This window comes from Calonectris borealis, chromosome 4 (genome assembly GCF_964195595.1).
Source record: "Calonectris borealis chromosome 4, bCalBor7.hap1.2, whole genome shotgun sequence".
Lineage (NCBI taxonomy): Eukaryota > Metazoa > Chordata > Aves > Procellariiformes > Procellariidae > Calonectris > Calonectris borealis.
In genome coordinates, this window is record NC_134315.1 from 9,868,655 (window position 1) to 9,890,631 (window position 21,977).

Genomic DNA, 21,977 nt, shown 5'->3' on the forward strand with positions numbered 1-21,977 from the left:
ACCTTCAGAGCAGCCTTTAGACAAATACCAGAACAGTGAAACAGAAGGAAACAGAGTTCTTAATATATAATCAAAAGATGATGTAACTGCCATCTCAGATATTACATGGAACAGAACATGGAGCTATAGTATTGTTACAACAATGTACAGTTTGCTCAGGAAAAACAAGCAGGGAGAGAAGGAAGGAGACGTCACACTACACCAAACTGCATCTACATAGTTCAGAAAAAAATAAGCAGACTTTTAAATATCTCGGTAGGGCAATCAAAAGAGGAAGAAATCAGTCATGCTGTATATGAGGGTCTTGAACAAATGAGTTCTGCAGAGAGGGATGAGAGAGTTTATATCCCATCTTTTTCAATCTTCACCAAAAACACCTCTTGAGGCTTAAATTTCTATTATGCCTATGATCACACTGAATTAAACGCAAAAGTAAAAGTGAAGAATGAATTGCCTTTGCATTCTTGATTTCATCAAGATTTAGCTGGACACTAAAGTTAAAGTTAATTGAGTTAAATTAAATAAATGGAAACATTTTATTAAGCTCTGGAGTGTGCTCATAAAATGTAGCATTTTATCAAAGTGACTCTAGGAGGAAATGACTCTTTGGACATAGCTTTTCATACACAAGAAAGCCTCTCCATGAAATTAGCAAAGCCAAATGTTATCAGACACCACGAAACAACTGAGGACTGTCCATCCTCCTCAGAGCTTGCTTTTTCACTAGTTTGTGCGTTAGTTGTGGTGATGAAAATTCTAAAACTTTATTTTTCATTTATTCTAGAATGCTAAGAAAGCATTTAATGTACAATAACAATAAGCTTGCAATGTGACATAAAATTAAGCTGTCTGGTTAAACTTGTAGTTAACAACCTGGTTTATTTAAAGCTATTGTTTAGCTCTTCTAAAAACAAAAGCCATTATTCTTCCTGAAGACTTTATTCCCTCTGCCTTATTATCCGCTAGTCTAAACAAATGTCACAGCTGCACTTCTCCAAGGGACTGTAAACTACAAGGTGAAATTTCCATAAGCTGCCATACAGACAGTCTGTCACAGTGCAAAGCAAGTGTTAAATTTCATTAATATCAACTATTGCAAGTGAGCTTTCAAAACAGATAGAAATTGCTTTGCTGCAAAAGCAAACCTGTTAAAATATTCCATACCAACACCCATGAGGCGTTGAACTCAGAGCTTAAAATGTTTTAAAACTCTGATTCTGAGAAAGCAAACTGAACATCCTCCCTTTTACTAAATTTCAGCATTTACAACAGTTATTTTATTGGGGGGAGGGATGGGACAAGGGAGTAGAAGGGAGTAGGTGGCGAAAACGATAGCTAATTAAACCACTACATGAATGCTCTTTGAAAAAATATACTGCAATAATTAAATATCACAAGCCAAAACCTAGGTCTGTCTCCTATACACACATATATATTTAAACCCTCATTTGTGGAGGCAGAGCTACCTACCAAAGGTATTTCAAAGGCAAAACAAAAATTATTACAGCTATCATGCACATTATATTTGCAAATGCCACAATTTTCAAATGTTTCCTGTCAGAATCTTTTGAGGAGTACCTTTTAGTACAATTCTTTTATTATGCAAAAATGTAACAGTTACTACAATCATTCATTAAGAAACAGACATATTTCACAAGTGATGTTTATTGAGAGAGGGATGAAAATCTCAATCTAGAATTAGTGCCTTTTGCCTAATGCAAACAAGCCTGATTTAAATAATGATGCTTCTTCAGAACAATGATTCAATCTGTTAGTCTTACAGAAACTTAAATAAAAGTAATGAGCTTTACTATTAGTGACATACCAGGCTAAATACTCCTAGGGCAGAACTGGAGACATAATCTGAGGATGCAATTACAGCTGATTTCACAATGTTTTCAAGCAGATATAAAAGACTGCCTAATCCCAAAGTGAGTAACAGGACAGAAGAGAGAAACAGAAATGCAATATACAGAGATCTTAGAGCTTGTCTTCCAAGCTATTCCACAACAAACTCTGCTCCAACACAGCAGAGAGGAACAAAATTAGATAGCACCCTGACACCATTTCCCCCCTTCAGACTGTAATAATCGTGAACCTATCCCTACATGCTGCACAGCTTGAGAAATAAACCCTTTCACAGAGTCCAAAGAATAATAGAGTATTGCTTTTCTGCAACCTATTTTATTTGCAAATAACAATTATTAAAGTATAGAATTTTGTATAAAGTAGGGGATGAGGAATTAGAAACAGAAAAGCTGTCATAATTGATCATGGAACGACTAGAAAACAGGTGGTTTGGCTGTGGAAAAACAAATGCAATTTCAGGATGTGTCAAGTGAGCTATTTCCAATGACAGGATAATATTAGTACTGCTGTACAATATACTGGTGAGATTTTATCAGGGGTAGTTAACATAATTTGGTTACCATGTTCAAGCAACATGAATTTCATGGTGTTAGGCTACCAGAATATTGAATAGAGAAAAAAAATCAACCATGTGAAAGGAGACACTGACTATGTCAATATTAAGCAATTAAACCCACCCATGAATATTCTGCAGCACTGAGGCTAACTGGAAAACACCACCACATATCCATACTTTAAAACTCTCTTACCATCCAAACATGGTGTTGCATCCAGCAGCCTGGAAATAAACCCTGACCCATGCTAACTCAGGAATTGTGCCCAGGAACTGTTTGGTCCAGAGCCACGACGATGATAGGGACCAATTTACCAATCCAGATTTTGAGTGCCAGCAACCAGGAACATCCCCGGCACTAAGTTTATTAGAATAAAGATAGCCTCTCAAGTCATTACTTCTCTGTTTCATTCATCATTCTGCTAGCCCAATTTCATGGCTGTTCCAAAATTAAGTTATGTTTCTGGACCATGATACGAGTATTCCTGAGACTGTGCTCTGGTGCAGAGACTTCAAAGCTAGCCATGGTAACTAACGGAGTTTAGTGAAACAGTCAGTCAGTGACACAGAGGCTCATTTTCCTTGCCAAGAAGAAAGACAGATTAACGTACACGGAATTCCATATAGTCATAACTAGCAGCTCCTAGTACTTATTAAGGTATTTTGATGACAAATACCCTAAGAAAGCTCATCTTGTTTCCTTAAAGAATGAGGGTTGAGAACACAGTTGAGTGCCTTCCTGAAGTATTTATACAAAGCAAACAAACTGCAAGGAGAGCTAATGAAGCTAATGGGCAACATTGGCAGGAATAATTTGGGTATATATACTGTAGGAATAAATATAAGGTAGGAAGTAAAAGGAGTTTTCTAGCCAGAAGAGGAATGGGGAATTCAATAGCTCTTCAATAGCATTATGTAGGTTAAAACCTGCTCTAAGTTGAGACCTTACTGATCTATGAAAGGGAGTTTATGACATTGTCACCTGCAACAATTTTATGACCAAAAAGGTCCTTCTAGTGTTATGTTCCTGTGTAAGACCAGGTATACTCTTACAAAGCATAAAGCACTAACCAGCAGTGTGAGAGATTCTGCCTTACTTTTTCTTAGAGCTTCTCTTCTGAATGCTTCTCCGTTTCTTAATAACTGCTGTCACCTTATCAGCGTATTTTCCTACCGCAAGAGACCACATTTGTTCTCACAGGAATTCAAGCTTATACTATAGTACCTCAGGGGTTTAAAAAATGTCTCAAGAACAATCCTAAGAAACCTGCAGTGATACAGCTGCAGGAGCTGCAAGTGGTACAGGCTCACTCACAACTATTTTACCAAATAAATTATTATTAAACACCAGAGATTCATAACGAGAAGTATCTCCACAATTAGACCTTCTGCCACAGAATACCTACATGCCTTCCCATTCAAATTGAAATTGTGTGTGTCTCTGAACTGCATATATGAAACAAATTCTTGATTCCTCACTTTTTATCAGTAATACTCTGAATAAAAAAAGATACAAGATACAAAATGAGAGATATTGATCAGAATAGAAATGATACATAAACAATGCGACAATGCATAAATACTAATAATTATTTAGTTAAAAATACTACAGAAATTGTTTCTTCAGAATCTATTTCACAAAAGAAAAATAAGCAGAAGCCTTTAAACTAATTAAAAATGATAACAGTATTACAAAACCAGGTCAATCCAATGATAATAAAAGGAATGTTATGTTAACCCTTAGTGAGACTCCAAGCAGGTAGCACTGAGTTTAGGACCCCCAGATTTACTGTGAATCAATACTGGCTGAGTTACACAGCCAAACTTCAGAGTTGAAAGATCACAACACAATCATATTTCTAAATGGAGACTCCAGCAGGAATATTCAGTTACACTTATTTAAGGGGACTGCCATTAATACACATGAAAACTTTTCTCCACTCTCTTCAAAGGCAGGATTCTAGAAGTAACCCTAAGTACTCCATGGTGAAGAGCAGGTATGCTTGTAATTTGTCTTAATACTGCAAAACATAGTTTCACGATCTTATATGTGGTCAATGGCATGGAATGTCTCTTCTTCATTGCAAGTCCAAAAAAAAAATTATTTTATTATTTTGCAATGCATGAATTAACTCAAATTCATTTTAGACTTGACGTTAAGCTCATAAAAAGTGGAGAAATGAATCCAAGAGACTACATGTTCTAATATCTGAAGTGTATGAAATAGCCTAGATTACCTAAAAAATCTTTAGACAAAGATGGGGTCCTAAGCTGGTATATCTCATTACTTAGACAATGAACAAAACAGAGATCTCTAACCAGGGGAAAGGAGCTGTGCAACCCTGTGGCTGCATCTTGTAACCACATGTCTGCTAATGGGGATGGGAGGAGAGCTAAAGCTCTTCCTGTCTCCTTGGTAGAAGTCCACCTGGATAAGCATGATTATTTCATTATTCCTTAATCAGGAAACACCCATGTGACACCTCTTGATTAATAATAACTCTTTCAAGAGCTTGTTGATAATATTTTCATAAAATTAATATAGAAGCACAAATATTCATATCTGCTTAAAAACCATTTAGCTACAGAGGTGGTTTTCACTTCTCAAAAATCTATTTATCTCACTCCTCATTTACTGGCCTTTGCTCTTGCTATTTAAGGGAGTAGGCAGCTTAACTGAATTCAATGTTTGCTATACCATATATTTATATGAAGTAACCTAAAAAAAGACAGTGTTTTGCTGAGGATGAATCTTTAATCTATTTGATACAAAGAATGTATTTGAAACAAGGTTGTATAAAACGGGTATGGGCAAGTGTATATATATTTAGTCAGCCTACCACCAAGCATTTGTGCATACTTGACCTTATCTTTTTCAAACAGACCCAGTACACTATCTTTTTGTATAATTCAGCCCATGAGGACTTATTTTGATTTATTTCAGGAATATCCAAAATACCTCTGCTTATTTCCTGCGTTCTTCAGAACTCAGCAGGATATCAACAGATAAAGATATTGTCAGGAAGTATCCCGATTGCCAAGTGGTTGGAAAAACAAGAGTCCCTACTTTGCCATAGTTCCTGCTGGACCAACTGCCAGTGTGCAACAGTTTCGCTCACCTTGCCATTATTAGATATAATCAGCTCCTCGAGTCCCCTCCTTGGCAAGTAGTAAAGAAATAAAATTTCCCTGCTTCCTGGAGGAAGACAGTCTGCGAAGAACAGAACAAACCTTTCTGCACTGTGGTCTTTTTATTCAAATCTGGTTGAACTTATCTTTTTAAAAAAAAAACAAACAAAAAACAACAAAACTTTTGTCCTTCCGATATGGTAATCCCAAGTAGTTCTGTGCTTTGTTTCTCTCTAGGCTTTTTCTCGAGTAATTTCCAAAATTAGCATGTCTGTCTCTTATCAAAACAGTTCACAACAGATATTACCATGATCCCACATACACATCAGCTGTGGAAAAATGTACTTTTATGTTCAGTACATTTTATAAACAGCTTGCAGTTCCCAAGATTTTTGGAAATCAAGTTTTCAAGTTCCTCTGATTCTGGCAAGGATAGTGTAAGCTAAAGACTCTTCCATGTCTTGAAGTGTCAGCCAACCAAGCCCATGGAATGGAAAGGAATGTTTTTCAAAATGATTAATGGTAAAGAATTTATAGATCTCTTGGAATTCCATGATAGCTACACACTTCCTTATTTTAGATATTAACTGCCATTGCTACAAAGAAATAACGAGATATGCCCTTTTATTCTGCAGCCATTTTTCTTAACTCTCTGAGAACCACACAGACTCAGGTGAACAATTATTATATCCAGTACTTACTATAAAGTAAATTCAATACCTGGAAGAAGGACATGTATTCATGCTGTTCTCCACCATCACACAAAAGAAAGCACTAATAGCATGAATATGAGGAAGCAGATGACAGATGAGAGAGAAGGGAATATTTTGTGGTTTGGATTTTACAAAACTCAGATCTCAAAGTGAAACAGGAGCAACTAGACCACTATCAAATTCTCCAGTCTTCTTTCAAGCGTAGCCTTGAGTGTAAGCATTGCACACAACTGTCACAAATCGTCCTTTCATTGGTATAATCAGAGTAAATATCACCCTTAAAGAGTATCCACTAATTAACTTGTTACTTTAATTCACCATCAGCAGTTAATGTGTACAGGTTAAATTATAGTTTAGAGGTAGAAATTAATAGTTTAAAGAGAATGCCTGTTTTCATACCGGAATGGTGGCAGTTATCAGATTATTCAGGTATTTATCTTTTAATACACAATACATCTGCATATTGAACAGTATTAGAGAGATTCCTCTACTACATAGTACTACCAGTATGAGAGATATTCCTCCACTACATAGTACTACATAAGTATTTTTCATAGAGATTATTAACATTTCTCTACTCTCTTATTCTTTAGCTGCAGAATATAAGGAAAACTGATTGCATACGGGCAAACTTTGTGTGTGTTCTCTGATTCGTATACTATGATTTCCAAACTTAAAAGAGTTACAGAGTACAAAAGCTAAAATACTAAGTCACAACTGTCCAACAGTCTTATCTATAAAGGGATTTTTCTAAGGCACAGACCAACATGGATTTCATTACACTGGATCTACACTGGCTCAACAGACAACCTATGACAGAGAATAAACGACAGAAATTGCGTAGGTAATTTATCACTGCATGGAAAAGTTTGTGCACAGGGAGAATTATCTTTCTGCTCTCACAGAAATGAAAATACACGGTTTATAGTAACAATAGATTTATGCTCACAATTAGATCATACTGTAAACAATTTATTAAAGACCCTTCTGAATTTCTCCCCTTCTCAAACAGTAAAATCGTTTACAGAAAAGATATCTTTACCTTGAAAAGACAACGTTTAATAATGTTTCTAGATTAAGTTTGCATTGATTTAATCTCAGAGAGATAATGTGGTCAAGACAATGTTCTTTGTTTCATATGCTAATATTGTTCCTAGAAACTATAAATCACCTGGGTATTCCCATACCTAAATTTCTGGATATAGAAGTACTCAACTTTCACTTCAATCCATTTGTAACTAACCTACTTATAGGGTCTTTTCCTTTGAACCTCTTGGTTTATGAGGATATACAGTCTGCATGTTTTAACATCTTAGTTCATAGTTATAAGTTTGAAAGGGCAAAATGTTTTCATAAATCTGCTAGGACATTTGTGACATAAACGCATCTAAATAGAAACCAAGAAGATTAGAGGCTGCAAACATATCTGCAATACCTTGTTGGTGCTTGCCAACATGTGCCTTAGGAATCACTCACTAGATAAAAGCATAACCCAGTAATAATTTTCTACAGACTACAACATAAAGCAGACACCTGAAGCTCAATCTACCCACTTGGTGTAAGTGGCTTGGCCATGGGATGCTGCTCATCTCAGAGCAGTAACCTACATTTATTTTTTGGCCAGTTTTCTATTACACAGTCTCAGTGGAAGTCCATCTCTCACAAATCTATACAGGCAATTCTATTGCCTGGCTACTGAGGGACAGCAACTCAGTTGTCTCTTCACCTGATGGGAGTCACATCCACAACTCTGCCTCCCAGTGACACGCAATTAAAGCATGCTCTAATTGCAAAGCCACAAACTAGGTTTGGCATCCTCCAAGATCACACAGAAATGGAACTACTATGCAAAAAAAAAAACCACCAAACAAAAACCAAACAAAACAAACAACCCCAAGCCACCCCAAAACAACAACAAAAACATAATTCATGAGTTCAGAAGGAAAGCAAACATGAAAGTACTCACTGTTCTATTTAGAGTACTCAGATGAGAGTCATAAATCTTTGACTTTTGTCCCTGTAGCTACTACTAACAAACAGAATTAAACAATCACTAAGTAAAAAAAAAAAATAATCCCCCCCAAGTAAAGAAATCCTTTTTCCAACTGAATGCTCTAAGTAATCTGCAATAAAATCATAGTGTCATGAAAACATGGTTGTGAGAGAGACTGAGAAGTCACCTCAGCTATCCTTGGAAATATTCGTCTAATTGTCTCATTCCTTCCAGTGATGGAAATTCCACAGCCTTCACAGGTAACCCATGTCCATATTTATCTGCCTTTAGTATTCAAAAGATTTCTTTAACTAAAACATCTCTTACAATAGTGTAAGCCCATTCATTATCCTTAGTTCACTCTCTACCCAACTCTCTGCAATAATCTTTTATATATTTGAAGACTTTTATCATGTTTGTCCTAAATCACATCTTCTCTCAACTAAACAAATCCGATTATTTCAACTTTACAATATTTGCTGAACAGAATCTCAGCTGCAACATACAAAGTCTAACCTTGCTTTGTATTTTCCGGGAGGAGAGAGATGTAGAGTTGAATACTCTTAAGATTTAAAAAGTTGAACTGAGGTCTCCAAGCACCTAGCTCTTATATGAAAGCTGGGCACCACAGCCACTTGAAAAGAGTGAATCCTGCTCACTTTTTTCAAAGAACACTACCTATCTAGCAGGTATCTTCAGGTACGGACTTCGGACCACTGGCTGCCCTTGTCATTCTGTTCCAGCTTCCTAAGAGGCGTTCAAATGCAAACTTCTGTGATTAGAATTTCTCATTAACTTTGCATAGATGGCTCTGCGGTCAGCATATAGCCTTTGAGATGCATACTTTGGCACTGTACACAGAGCTTGGCAACCCAACGTTGGGTTCTGTATTCTATTTCAGGTTCAGGAACCTAAAATATAGGAGGTAAATATAATTTGCAGGTATCAGAGATGTTTTGTATTAAACATTGGAACACAGTGACAACTTCTTCAAGAGTAAAATGACTAAGCTAGTTCCAGAGCCATAAATAATATAGTTGCATTTGTATGGCTAGGCTGCCCTCAGGACCCTTGATGGAGGGTATCACTATGCTCTGCTGAATGCAGCTGAACTCATCACTGCTAGAGATCTCCAGTTCTCTAAGGCAGATTCTAAAGAAGCAGGGGAAAGGACTTATCCAAATATTTTAAGTATAGCGTAATGCTTGAGTCACAGGAACCCTGAAGCAGTACTGTCCCAATTCAAAAAAGCACTCAGGCAGGAAAGTAGGCATCAGTCAGATAGGATGAAATCACATATTTATGGTGTGCTTAAGTGCTTAGCTAAATCAAGATAGTTTTCCTGGATTTTGACCCAATATGGTCAATATGAGTATATACTACGACAGAGGAACAACAGCCTACTGGGAAGGGTGACAAATGAACAGTTTGAAAGAGATTGTTGGTCACTGCACCTCTAATTAAGAAAGAAATTGCAGACTACCTAAAAGACTGTAAACTTATTTTTCAGCCTCTATCTTTGAAAGTGATTTTAAGATATGCCCATCAACAGCATTTTAAATACAATTACTTATTTTTCATTTATTGTGTAAAAGCTAGATTAAAGAAGTGAGAGCAATTTCATTCTGAGATTTGTTGTCACTTGGATGTCTCATGGCAGTTAGGTGTCTTGGCTGGTCAGACAGCTGCCAAGACAGTTCTCATCATCTTCAGCACTGGGATGATGATTTGGCTTTCAAAAAACTATAACTGTCATAGGACATCAAGACAATATAACACAAGGTGATCTTGCAGGTAGCTGGAATCCGTTATACCATGAATTTTCAAAAGTTTAGGCAAGCCTTGAAACTTTACTATGTATTCAGTAGCAAGTAGATCATTAGCATAATGCACTCTTGGTATTTTTGTAATAGCAGGTGTTGACCTGTCATTTAAAGCTTACTCTTCATAGACCATAACACAGTACTCGCTGTAAGATAATATTGGTAATAGCATATGATCATCATTATAGACAGGATAGGATAAGAGTAGGAATAGTACTAAGCATATACAAGTGAACGTGAACATCTACATCATCTTAATTTTAGATGGGGTAACTATGTTAGACGACCACAAAATATATTGGATGTACAAGGCAGAGATGAGCTTGGACTTTTCACTGACAAAAACAGCCAATAAAAGCAAATCTATTGCAAAGTGGCCAACAGACACCATTTTTATTTTATTCCATGAATTCCATGGAATAAAATTCCATGAACTTCATTCCCGTGTGAAAAAAGCATTTTAAAGATAAGACACGAGACCAAGCATGACATCACCCAGAAACTCGCGTTAAGTGCCTAGTTAACACCAGCTTCTGAGAGTTTTACCTGAATAGCAATTTCAAGACAGTCTGTCAAACAGAACACACAATACTTAAAAAACTATCTACAGCAAGCAGTATCTACAGCAAACAGTTGAGCATAGTGCAGGGAAGCCCAGACTGGTGGAGGCTGTGTTACTTTTGAAATGAGCTATTTCTGTAAGCTAGCCATAAGAGCACAACATTACAGCCCAGTCTTGCAGAGAGGGTTGCCTCTCAGCTAGGTTTATTGGGTTGGGTATGCTGTTGCACATGACACTGAATTTTAGCATGAAAGTTAGTACCTCGATTCAGCCTTTTGCTGTAATGTATAGACATAGTTTGGGTTGACACATACTTATGCATCTCTACACTGCACTGTTGACCACTGTAAAGATTCCATACGAATGATGTTTAATAGAAACATGGATCCAACAGGTTTCCAAGAGAGACGCATCTTTAAGGTCCCAGAGTTAGACTGAGTCATGGTAGAGCATGCCTAACCAAATAATGAAAGCAAAGCTTTTATACATAAGAGATCTTAATTCAATCAGAAACTCGCACAGCTAACCTCTTCGCAGAAGCTGCCCATCATGTGTATTTGTTGCCAAATGCTATAAAAAGCCTATAAAGGTTTTTCAAAAGGTTGGATTTCAGATAGAAGGCTTTAGCCTGAAGGACAGCTACAGAATAGAGGTACATTTCAGTGGAGAAGCCATGAAACCTGGGGGGGGGGGGGGGGAGGGGAGGGGAAGTGAATAAACTGGTATAAAACTTGGCTGGATTCGAGGGTGTGGCTCAGATTTTTGTCCAATAGTATATACTTTATTATTTATGATTTAATATTCATTAGTCTAAGGATTTTTAGATGCAGAAAACCTGCTAAAAGATACCAACTGACATGCATTCAAAAGCTGGAATGCTATCAGACACTGACATTAACTTAATTTTTTTCTTTTGAAGAGGAGCTTCAGAAAACTAATTCATTCTTTATAGATCTCTTAGAGATAAAATCTTTTTTGCCAAGGTTTTCCAATTGTCCAAAATGTATTAGAAAAGACTTAAAAATAGCAACAATGTGCAATTCCTTCAAACAGAGTAAAACATTTGGTATGCCACTTGTATATCACTTGCACAGATTTTAAAGGATTAAGACCCAGAGAAAAATCAGGAGACAAAGAGGAGATAAAAGGTTTGTTGTTTATGTTGCTCTTTCTTCTCATAACTCTTTTTAATACTAACAGGGTGGAATCAACTACAATAAAATCAATGAGCTAATTATTTGCCCTAAAGATTTTATTTATCAGTAGTGGACTACGAGAGATGAATAAGTATCTGGAATGGGAAGGCATCTGTGAAGCTTGTGATTTTATGTCTTCTCTTTGGCAGCAAAACATTAAGAAAAAAATTCCAAAACCCAAGGTAAGTTCACTAGGAACTGATCCAATAGGAGGAATTGGTCAGAACAAATACAGATGCCTACATGTGAGCTGGCCACCCCAGACCTACTTTGTTCTCAATGGTGAGAAGTTAACACTTTTAATGTGCGATTGATCTTACTACATAGGAGACATCAACAATAGGTAAAATTAATCTCTCCAGGTATATAACAGATGTCCAAGGTTAGATGAGATTAAGCACACCCTTTGTGTTTCTGTAATTAATAACAGTCATATAATAGATTCAACAGAAAGTTACTTCCAAGCATTAGCTTTCCTGAAGCTTAAAAGAAGAGTCAGCAGAATCATTATGTAATGATTTTGTAGACACACCATGACACTTCTGTCTGATAAAAATATTTGCCTGTAATATTTCATTAAATTTAAAGTTACTGTGTAGCAACTATAAGAGGTTGACGGCTGCCAAGAGCTGTGAGGTTGCTGAATAGAATGGTATTTCTGGAGCCTTGCCCAGAGTTGAGACAAAAATTGACTCATCTTCATGCATACATTTGCAATATACCTCCAAACTAAAATAAGGGTTTAACTCCATCACGAGGTTCTAGTGATACCATGTTAGAGCTAAGAATTGATTATAATATCAATAGAAGCTTCTAAGTGACTCTAAAGAGAAAGGTGATCTTTCCATCGCTATATTCATTGGGATGTTTGTGATCTTGAGTTGTGTTCTCCCAGAATGCACATGCCTCAAGTGCTGATTCAGTTGTTGGTAGTAGGATAATTATAATTTGAGCTCCATTTTGCTTCTTTGTACTACTTCAGAGTGTATTAGCAAACATTGCAGTGATTAGGAAATACTGAGGTTGGGAAGGCTATGCCTGCAAAAGTTTAGAAACTGTAGAATAGGAATTGAGCTAGATCAGGACTGATTAATTCATCATATCTATTTTTACTTTAATTTTCAGCTAACAATCTTCCAACAAAAAATGCAGATAAAAGATGAAAAGAGAGAGGGAGAGGAACAAAGAGAAAATATGAAAATTGCATGACATTTACATGACATCATTCTGTTCAATCTGCTTATATGTTATAGCATTTTATTCAATCTTTTTCTGACCTATTTATTCAAACTGTAAGCTTATTGACATCTATCCTGTCACTTATTGAATGCTCATGCACTTTTGAGTACAAGGGGAGTCCCAGTCTCAAGTAAGATTTTTAGGCATCGCCATGATACAAACAGTAATAAGAAATACCTTCAAACAGCTAAGTAACTAATATTCCATCTTTTTTGATAGTTAATCTTTTGATCTGCATGCTGAAGAGATCAGTAAATAATAATAATCTGGGAACGGAGATAAGAAATATTTTTTTTAATTACTGAAGAATCACTTTTTCCAAGTATCACATCATCCATCAGCAGATGGAAGCACTAAACCCTATGAGTTCAAAGGAATCCCATGAGCTCTAGTCTCTCTGTTTCTTGTACATATGTAATTTGATTCCAATACTTCTACTGGATAACCAAGCAGGTTTCAAAAATGCTTGTACCTTTACTGAGAAAAGTTGTTCTGCAATTTTTCAGATGGATAACCTACTTAACTGCTGCTCTGGATTTTTGAAAAGAATTGGTGAGCAATAATACAGTGAGAAAGTTATCAGCATGCACTGTTCACAATATATTATTGCAGCAGCTTCAATCACAAGACTCATACCGGTCAGCTGGATTGCAACATTTTGACATATGGTAATTACCACAGTGGAGAAGAAAAGGCTCAGAAAGACAGAAAGGAATTATAATTCACGGTGTTAAAACAGTATTAACAATACTGTAGCAAAATACTGTCTTTTGTTATCACTATGCAGTAATACAATAGTTTAAGTTATTCTTACTATTTTGTCTAATTACTATCAAAAAAAATGCAACATTTGCTCTTACCACTGAGAAGCCAGTGTGGAAAAGATATCAGTGGTTTCAGGTTCTTGGAATAGTTTCAAAAGTTCTGGTTCACATGATAAGTCAGCAAGGATCCTTAACTCAATATGGGAAAAATCTAGAAAACAGAGTGTTAAAATAAATCTATTGCTCTAAAATAAAAACATACCTGCATTTTAACCAAACTATCACAAATTAAAACGCAAGCCTGGACTGTTCAGTCATTTCCTCACACTCATTTTACGGATGCCTGTAAAAAGCTCATCCTGAAGAAGTTATATTCCAGCTACAGATCACAAGGTGTCTGATTCCTTCATTATCTTCAGGTGTCAATTCATCTTATTAGCTCTTTGTTTCTACTGACAAGGCTTACATATCATCTGCTTCCAAAGCACACTACGGAGTATACATCATATAACAATATTAATTGATACTAAGGGATTTGACAGCCTGGTAAAATATAATGTCATCCAAAGGAGAGGGGAAAAAGATGACAGAACTGCAAACATTAATATGTATGAGAATAATAATACATACTATCTTACCTGCTGCTAAAAATGTATATCCTTTTTTTGAAACAAATAATGTTCTTGGGGAAATAGTTACTATTTCCTCTTCTTTTCCTAGAAAGGAGATAGACATTTAAGTCCCAAACCCCAGTCCAAAAATACTGTGTGGCAAACCATAGGAAGTTGTAAATGACATACCAAACACACAACTAAAACCACACAAATGGCAATGTAAGCAACCTAGCAGGGCACCGACTGCCAGCATCACAATTATTTTACTTTATCAGCCACGTACAACATCTTGCAATACTGCTTACTTCTCCTCCTTTTTTAAAACCAAACTCTTCCCAAAATACTAGCTAACAAATATCTACAATAACTAACATTATCCATAGGTCAGTTAATAAAGGAGGCATTCAGATCAGGAAGGGTCTATAGAGATGAACTAAAAAATATATTTTCTTCTCTTTGAACATGTTGCAGTAATGTGTTAATAACCAAATTCTGAGTTACAGGTGATAGGGGAATACAATATTGAGAACATACAGCTGATATAGGCATCCAAATTCTAATGACAGAAATCTCCTTTAATATCACAAAGCAATAATGTACATTGACAAGGTATTAGAAACTCAGTGCACCCTGGGAATACCACTTGTCTTGGTGTAGAAAGGGATGGTGGTTTGAAATACAACAGAATTAATCTGATCAGCATAGAAGTGGAAAAAATAAGTGTGTCTTGATACAGGAATGAAAAACTTAGAAATACATTTTTGAGAAGCACATATTATAAGATCATTAACAAAATTGATTGGACTGTTTCCAAAAAGGCCTATGTGCCACGGTTATGCACGGCAACTCAGATTTACACAGCCACTGCTCACACTTTTTTTTACAACAACTTTTAAAAAATGATTTAGGTAGATAAAATGAAACTGCTGTCAAAGTTTTACACTGTCTTCAACAGACTCCTGTTTTATGATCTGTATTATTTCAAACACTGGGAGCGAATAGCTGTGAAAAGGCAAGCCTGCCCTTCCTTATCTGAGAACCAAGTGCGACAAATGAGCAGCATTTCTCAGCTATGGCTATAGGCATTCAAGAAGGAGAGTTTACGTTGGCAAATCTCTCTCTTATATTTGTATCTATGATTGTGGGTTTCTCTCTCTATCACTTGGGTCATGCTTTTCTAGACTTTATTTCGATTCCCTCTGAATCATCTGCCTTAAATCCCCTTCTGTTATCAAAACCAACACATCTGACTAACTATAGGTGTTTAGTTGCGAGTTTGATTAAAATGACCCAGCTTTGACATCTCCTCAGGAAAAGCCTTATGAGCTGAATGCACATAAAATCATCCCATATTTAATGGGGTTAAGATGCGTAATTTCATCTGGAAAAAGAAACAAGATAGTTGAGGGAAATAAAAAAAATCTAAAAGTTTGTGACTTTTAGATCAGTGTTGAAACAGCAATTTTTTTCCAGGAACAACCAGCATAAAGTAATTGGTTTAAATGATAACATAGAACTAAGATCAATAATCTATTCTATTCTTTAATGCTGGAGCTATTGGTGTGCTTTAAAATATAATGTAACTCAGTAAAATAATTAGATAAAATTGCTTTTTCAGGTTAATAAAAACATAGTTTACCTTTTATGTACTGTTTCTTTGTAATTCTAACTGGATGTTTAGAGATACCTTGAATGTTCTACAAATAAGAATAAAAACGCTTAGTAAGTTAAAGTTTATGAAAACATGTTTATGAACAATTTATAAGCAGCACAAGAACATTAGTGATACTAATGCCAACGAGTTTTTCCCATATAATAAATAAGATTAACTACTTTGCCTTTCAAAGGAATCTTCACACTTCTGTAACTATAGATACTTTTGAATATTTGCTCTTCCTTGAAAATTGGAAGCTTGTAAGAATGATTTCTCACCAGTAGCCTTTCCAAATCCTAATCTCTGGATACACCATAGAACATAATTAGCAACCCCCAAAAAATTATTTTCTTCTTACTTTAACATGCATTTTTTTAGATATGGTGCATTACTTTCAAGAAAAGAATATATGTGAACCCTGCCTTAAGCTAAGGGAACAGATTCTTCTTCAGCCCTTAGAAATTTTTCTAATATCTATTCCCACTTTTTTGAAACGCATGATGAAATAAAGAAGGAGAGCTCTTTATTAACTACAGCACATCAGTCAAGGTTAAAAGTGACAACTAAGTTTATCAACAAAAATGCAGGACTAGGAATATCAGAAGATTTTTCTTTAAAGATCTGAGCTCATACACCTCCAGTAAAGCATGCAAGATGACATGATAGCTTCCTTCTGTTATTTTATGTCATTATGTCTCTTCATCTAGAAAGGTAACACATGACAAGAGATAATGTGTATCAAGCTCAATTTTCATAATTCCACACAATTAATTTGCAAGTGGTTCAGGAATTAGATGAACATACTAATATTATGTAATACTGTGAATTCAGGAGATGGGAATAGTGCTATATAATTTCCAAATCAGAATGATAATTTTCTATGTAATTTTGAACTCAAAATTGTTATTTTAAACTTAAGAAGGATATAATCAGACTGCAAAAGCTACTGAAATTTAAAGCAGAAGTAAAAGAACAAAACCCCCGAAACAGAACAGTATCATTTCTAGTCTTAGTATCAGCCCTAAAGATCTACAATTAAATGTATTAAAGTTGAACACCTGCCACAGCACCATACACAGAGAGAGACAGGAAACTACTCCATAATATACATAATATTTTCACAGCATGGGTAAACTAGGAACACTGCTCTCAATCCATCAACACGAAGTTTGACCCAGAAGAAACACATACCATCTTTAATATTTTATTCTTCGGTTTCTAGAAACATTTAAAAATACAATTGTGGCAATGCTTATTTTAATGCTATTAACCATATTTTAAAATAAATGGTTATTTAATCTGTGCACAAAACTAACATTTCCATTGATAACTACTGATTTCTATCAATAACAAGTTGGGGAGGATCAGTGCTTGTTCATATGAATAATATGCAGTTTAAGTGGCCATGGAAGCTAGTAGATCCTTGGAAGTTTAGAAAATTAAGTCCTTTATTATGTACGTGGACATAAATGTGGGACCTTAATTTTACACATTTAAAAACCAGAATCACAACATTTTAATTCTGACTTGAATCATTTTAATGGTAGAGATCATTATATGGACTTTTCATTGGACTCTATATTGGTATTGACATGTATTTAATAAGATAACCTCCAGCACAGGTTAAAGAGTTGTTTATAGATACTCTCTCTGATTATTGTTCTTTAACTCATTAGCTTCAAAATCCTGAACAGAGTGAAATAAATAAAAATTTATTTCACAATCTATCTATAATGGTAAAAATAAATCACTATCTTGCCATTTTGTTTTCACTGACAGCATATGCAGAAAGTCCGCTTTTAACTCAATTTTAGAAGTGTTACTAATAATTCTGAAAAACACTAGTAAGTAATTGCAAGTGCAAAATATACTTTCACTTGTAAATTAGTTAACAACTCATAATTTGAATAAATCTTCAGAAAAGAAGTAACCCAAGAAACATGAAAGTGGTAATGCTCATCTTTAAGCTATTGGAATAGCTTAATAGATTCCTCTCATCTAATTTTAGATGTCTTTAGGCTAGTCGTTGGTCTAAACTAGCTCTCTAGAATCTCTCTATAGTCAGTAGACAAAGACAGGAATCACCAGTGGGTAGTTCAATCAATCTGTATATGACACATACCACAAGTTGACCTAAGATTCCCCTGGAGATGATGTTTTATAAGATTCAGATTATCAAATTTGATGACATAAATTTACTTCAGATATTGAAAAGGATGGAGAAATAAGGAGACAATCTCAGAAGAGTCTTCCAAATGGAAAGCTTTCCTCCTCTGCTTGAGTTGAAAATTAGGTGACAGTTTTATTGTATCAAAAGTGGAAGATTGATGTGGCTTTGGTAAATTACTATTACCACCTTGGACTACATAATACAGCCTGTATTTTTGCTTTTATGTATTTATTTCAAATCTATTTCTGCAAAACCTTTACAGATCCAATCTGAGATGTGACTGTTATCCCTCATTATTAGAAAAGGGCATCCACATCTTGTTAGAAGTTACAGAGAAACAAAATGGCGCTCTCTGAACAATTATGCCCCAACGGACAAAAAGGAATATACTTGAAATAGTGTGATGGAAAAGCTGGTTGTGAAAGTTAACTATTAATACTTCTCTTCATTGTTTCTGAGTAAAGGGAAAAAAAAAATTAAGCTATTGTAGTGGATGATTAACAAGAAAACCCTAGCACTGGTTAAAAAAAAAAAAAAAACATGTAAAAAACCACCACCATAATCCAAAATTCATTTCCAGAGATTCCAATGGATAGAAGGATAGATGAAGCCAAGGTCCCAGTTTCAATTATGTTTGACAGGTTGTGATGATCCGGGGAGGTTCCTGAGTGCTGGAAGAAAGCAAGTATCACTCCTTTCCTCCAGGAGGGAAAGGAGGAAGATGCAGAAAACTACAGGCCAAATCAGCCTCTCCTCAATTCCTGGGAAGGTGATGGAGTAAATAATCCTGGAAAACATTTGCAAACATATTAAGGTCAAGAAGATGATCTGGGGTAGTCAGCATGATACAAAGGGGAAATCGTGCTTCACCAACAATAGCCGCCTGCGATGAACTGACTAGCTCGGTGGATGACGAGAGAGCAGATGTTGTTTACCTTGACTTTAGCAAGGCTTTCAAAACAATCTCTCATAAAAGCCTCATAGACAAACTAATGAAGTACAAGCTAGATAAGTGGACAGTGAGGTGGACTGAAAACTGGCTGAACTGCCAGGTTCAAAGGGTTTTGATGAGTGGCACAAAGACCAGCTGGAGGTCAGGCACTAGTGGAGTACCACAGTGGCCAATACTGCTCAACACCTCCATTAATGACCTGGATAACAGGACTGAGTGCAACCTCAGCAAGATGGCAGCCAATCCAAAACTGGGAGGAGTGGTTGATAACCAGACGACTGCTCTGGAATTCAGAGGGACCTGAAAGAGTCTGGAAAAACGGGCTATCAGGATCTCATAGAGTTCACAGCGTGGAAAGCAGCTTTGCAGAAAAGCACCTGTGGATCCCGGTGAAAAACAAGATGAACATGAACCAGCAATAAGCCTTTGTACCTAGGAAGGCCAACAGCATCTGGGGCTGCAACAGGAAAAGCGTCACCAGCAGGTCAAGAGAGGTGATCCTTCCCCTCTGCTCAGAATGCCTGATGGGGGGGTGTAAAGAAGATGGAACCAGATTCTTCTCACTGGTGCCCAATGACAGGACAAAAGACAGTGGTCACAAACAACTACAGGAAATTCCATTTAAACATAAGAAAAAACATTTCTACTGTGACAGTGGTCAAACACTGGAACAGGTTGCACAGAGAGGTTGTGAAGCCACCATCCTTGGAGATATTCAAACCCTGACTAGACATGGTCCCAAGAAACCTGCTCTAGTGCACCGTACTTTGAGCAGGGGGGGTTGGACTAGACAATCTCCTGTACAAACTCAACTATCTTGTGATTCTATTATTCTGTTTTTATAACATTACTGTAATTGATTAATCTATGTATCCCAGTGCCAACCCATTGCCTTCTCTCTACTTCACATGATTTCTGACTGAGATAGAATTGAAGCCTTCAATGGTGTGAGGCAGTGGAAAGCCATAGAAAGACTCTGGTTTCATTCCCAAGCAATTTTTTTAAAAAAGATTATATATATAAGTACACTTGTAGCATAACATTAAAATTCAAAGATTAAAGACAGAAACAAATATTTTGCAGAAACTGTAGTCAGTTGGTGCATCATGTCTTAAAATGCAAGCTCTGAGAAAGAAAATTTTATTGTCTTGATTCTGGAAAATGCACGCAGAAATGTACATCCAAGTTTCATAAATAATTTTGTAAACCTGCAACACAATAAGAAATACTTGATTGTATAAACCGAAATTTCCATTTTTTATGGTTTTCATAGAATCATAGAATTATTTCTGTTGGAAAAGACCTTTAAGATCATCAAGTGCAACCGTTAACATAGCACTGCCAAGTCCACCACTAGACCATGTCCCTAAGTGCCACATCTACACATCTTTTAAATACCTCCAGGGATGGTGACTCAACCACTTCCCTGGGCAGCCCGTTCCAAGGCTTGATAACCTTTTCAGTGAAGAAATTTTTCCTAATGTCCAATCTAAACCTCCCTTGGAGCAACTTGAGGCCATTTCCTCTCGTCCTATCACTGGTTACTTGGGAGAAAAGACCAACACCCACCTCGTTACAACCTCCTTTCAGGTAGTTGTAGAGCACGATGAGGTCTCCCCTCAGCCTCCTCTTCTCCAGACTAAACAGTCCCAGTTCCCTCAGCCGCTCCTCATAAGATTTGGGCTCCAGGCCCTTCACCAGCTTCGTTGCCCTTCTCTGGACACGCTCCAGCACCTCCATGTCCTTCTTGCAGTGAGGGGCCCAAAACTGAACACACTATTCGAGGTGCGGCCTCACCAGTGCCGAGTACAGGGGCACGATCACCTCCCTGCTCCTGCTGGCCACACTAGTTCTGATACAGGCCAGGATGCCATTGGCCTTCTTGGCCACCTGGGCACACTGCCGGCTCATGTTCAGGCGGCTGTCAACCAGCACCCCCAGGTCCTTTTCCTCTGGGCAGCTTTCCAGCCACTCTTCCCCAAGCCTGTAGCGTTGCCTGGGGTTGTCACGACCCAAGTGCAGGACCTGACACTTAGCCTTGTTGAATCTCAAGTCATGACTGGTAGAAAGCTGAAAGAACCCACACCCTTACAACTGTACCCTTTTCTTTTTCATTTTTTTGTTGTCAGTGAAACCCTTTCCCCGCCGCCACTACAAGCATTAAATCATTAAAGATTAAATTTTGTAATATAGTTATCAAACTTAAAAGAAATAAGCACTGAATTTGATCTGCACTAAAGTCACTTTAGGTATGATGAATGCAGACTGGCTGTCTTTTTCCTAGGTGTCCAAAGCTGACACCTTTCTTTGGCAGTGGCCCTGCCACACAGGGACTAGCACTCCATCAATTCATCACCTCTTTCACAATTTTGGTTACCTGACACATTTTCCCCAGCATCTAGACGGTTGTTGGATCACTGTTTTTTAGTTAAACCCCTTCAGAAAACATCATGCTGGAAAAGCAGGGAGCATAGGCATGGCAGAAAAAAAAAATCTCCCTAGGAACACTAGATTAAAATTGTACATGTTGAAAAACAGACCGCTGATTTCTGTCCTCCTACCTCCATAATCTGATTTTTGTGCCACTATAATCTGTCCTGACTGATGATCCTGATGCATTCCTTACTCTGGTGTTTTAACACAGGTTAGAAATCTGTTTTCTTGGTTCTAAAAATACCTCTATTAGAAGTTGTTTGTCTGTTGTTTCAGGTGAAGACAGTGTAGATTCTTACCTACGCTGTTAGCT

At 36.7% G+C, this 21,977-nt stretch overlaps 1 protein-coding gene across 1 annotated transcript in view; it reads right to left on the bottom strand.

The window, feature by feature from the left end:
- Positions 1 to 21,977, bottom strand: part of POLN (DNA polymerase nu) — a 106,300-nt gene that overhangs the window by 44,685 nt on the left and 39,638 nt on the right. Inside the window, exons 16-18 of the mRNA XM_075148570.1 lie at positions 16,095 to 16,152; positions 14,480 to 14,557; positions 13,938 to 14,052 (exon numbers count right to left, since the gene is read on the bottom strand). Of these exons, the coding sequence (XP_075004671.1) occupies positions 13,938 to 14,052; positions 14,480 to 14,557; positions 16,095 to 16,152 (251 nt within the window). The remainder of the gene's footprint in view (positions 1 to 13,937; positions 14,053 to 14,479; positions 14,558 to 16,094; positions 16,153 to 21,977) is intronic.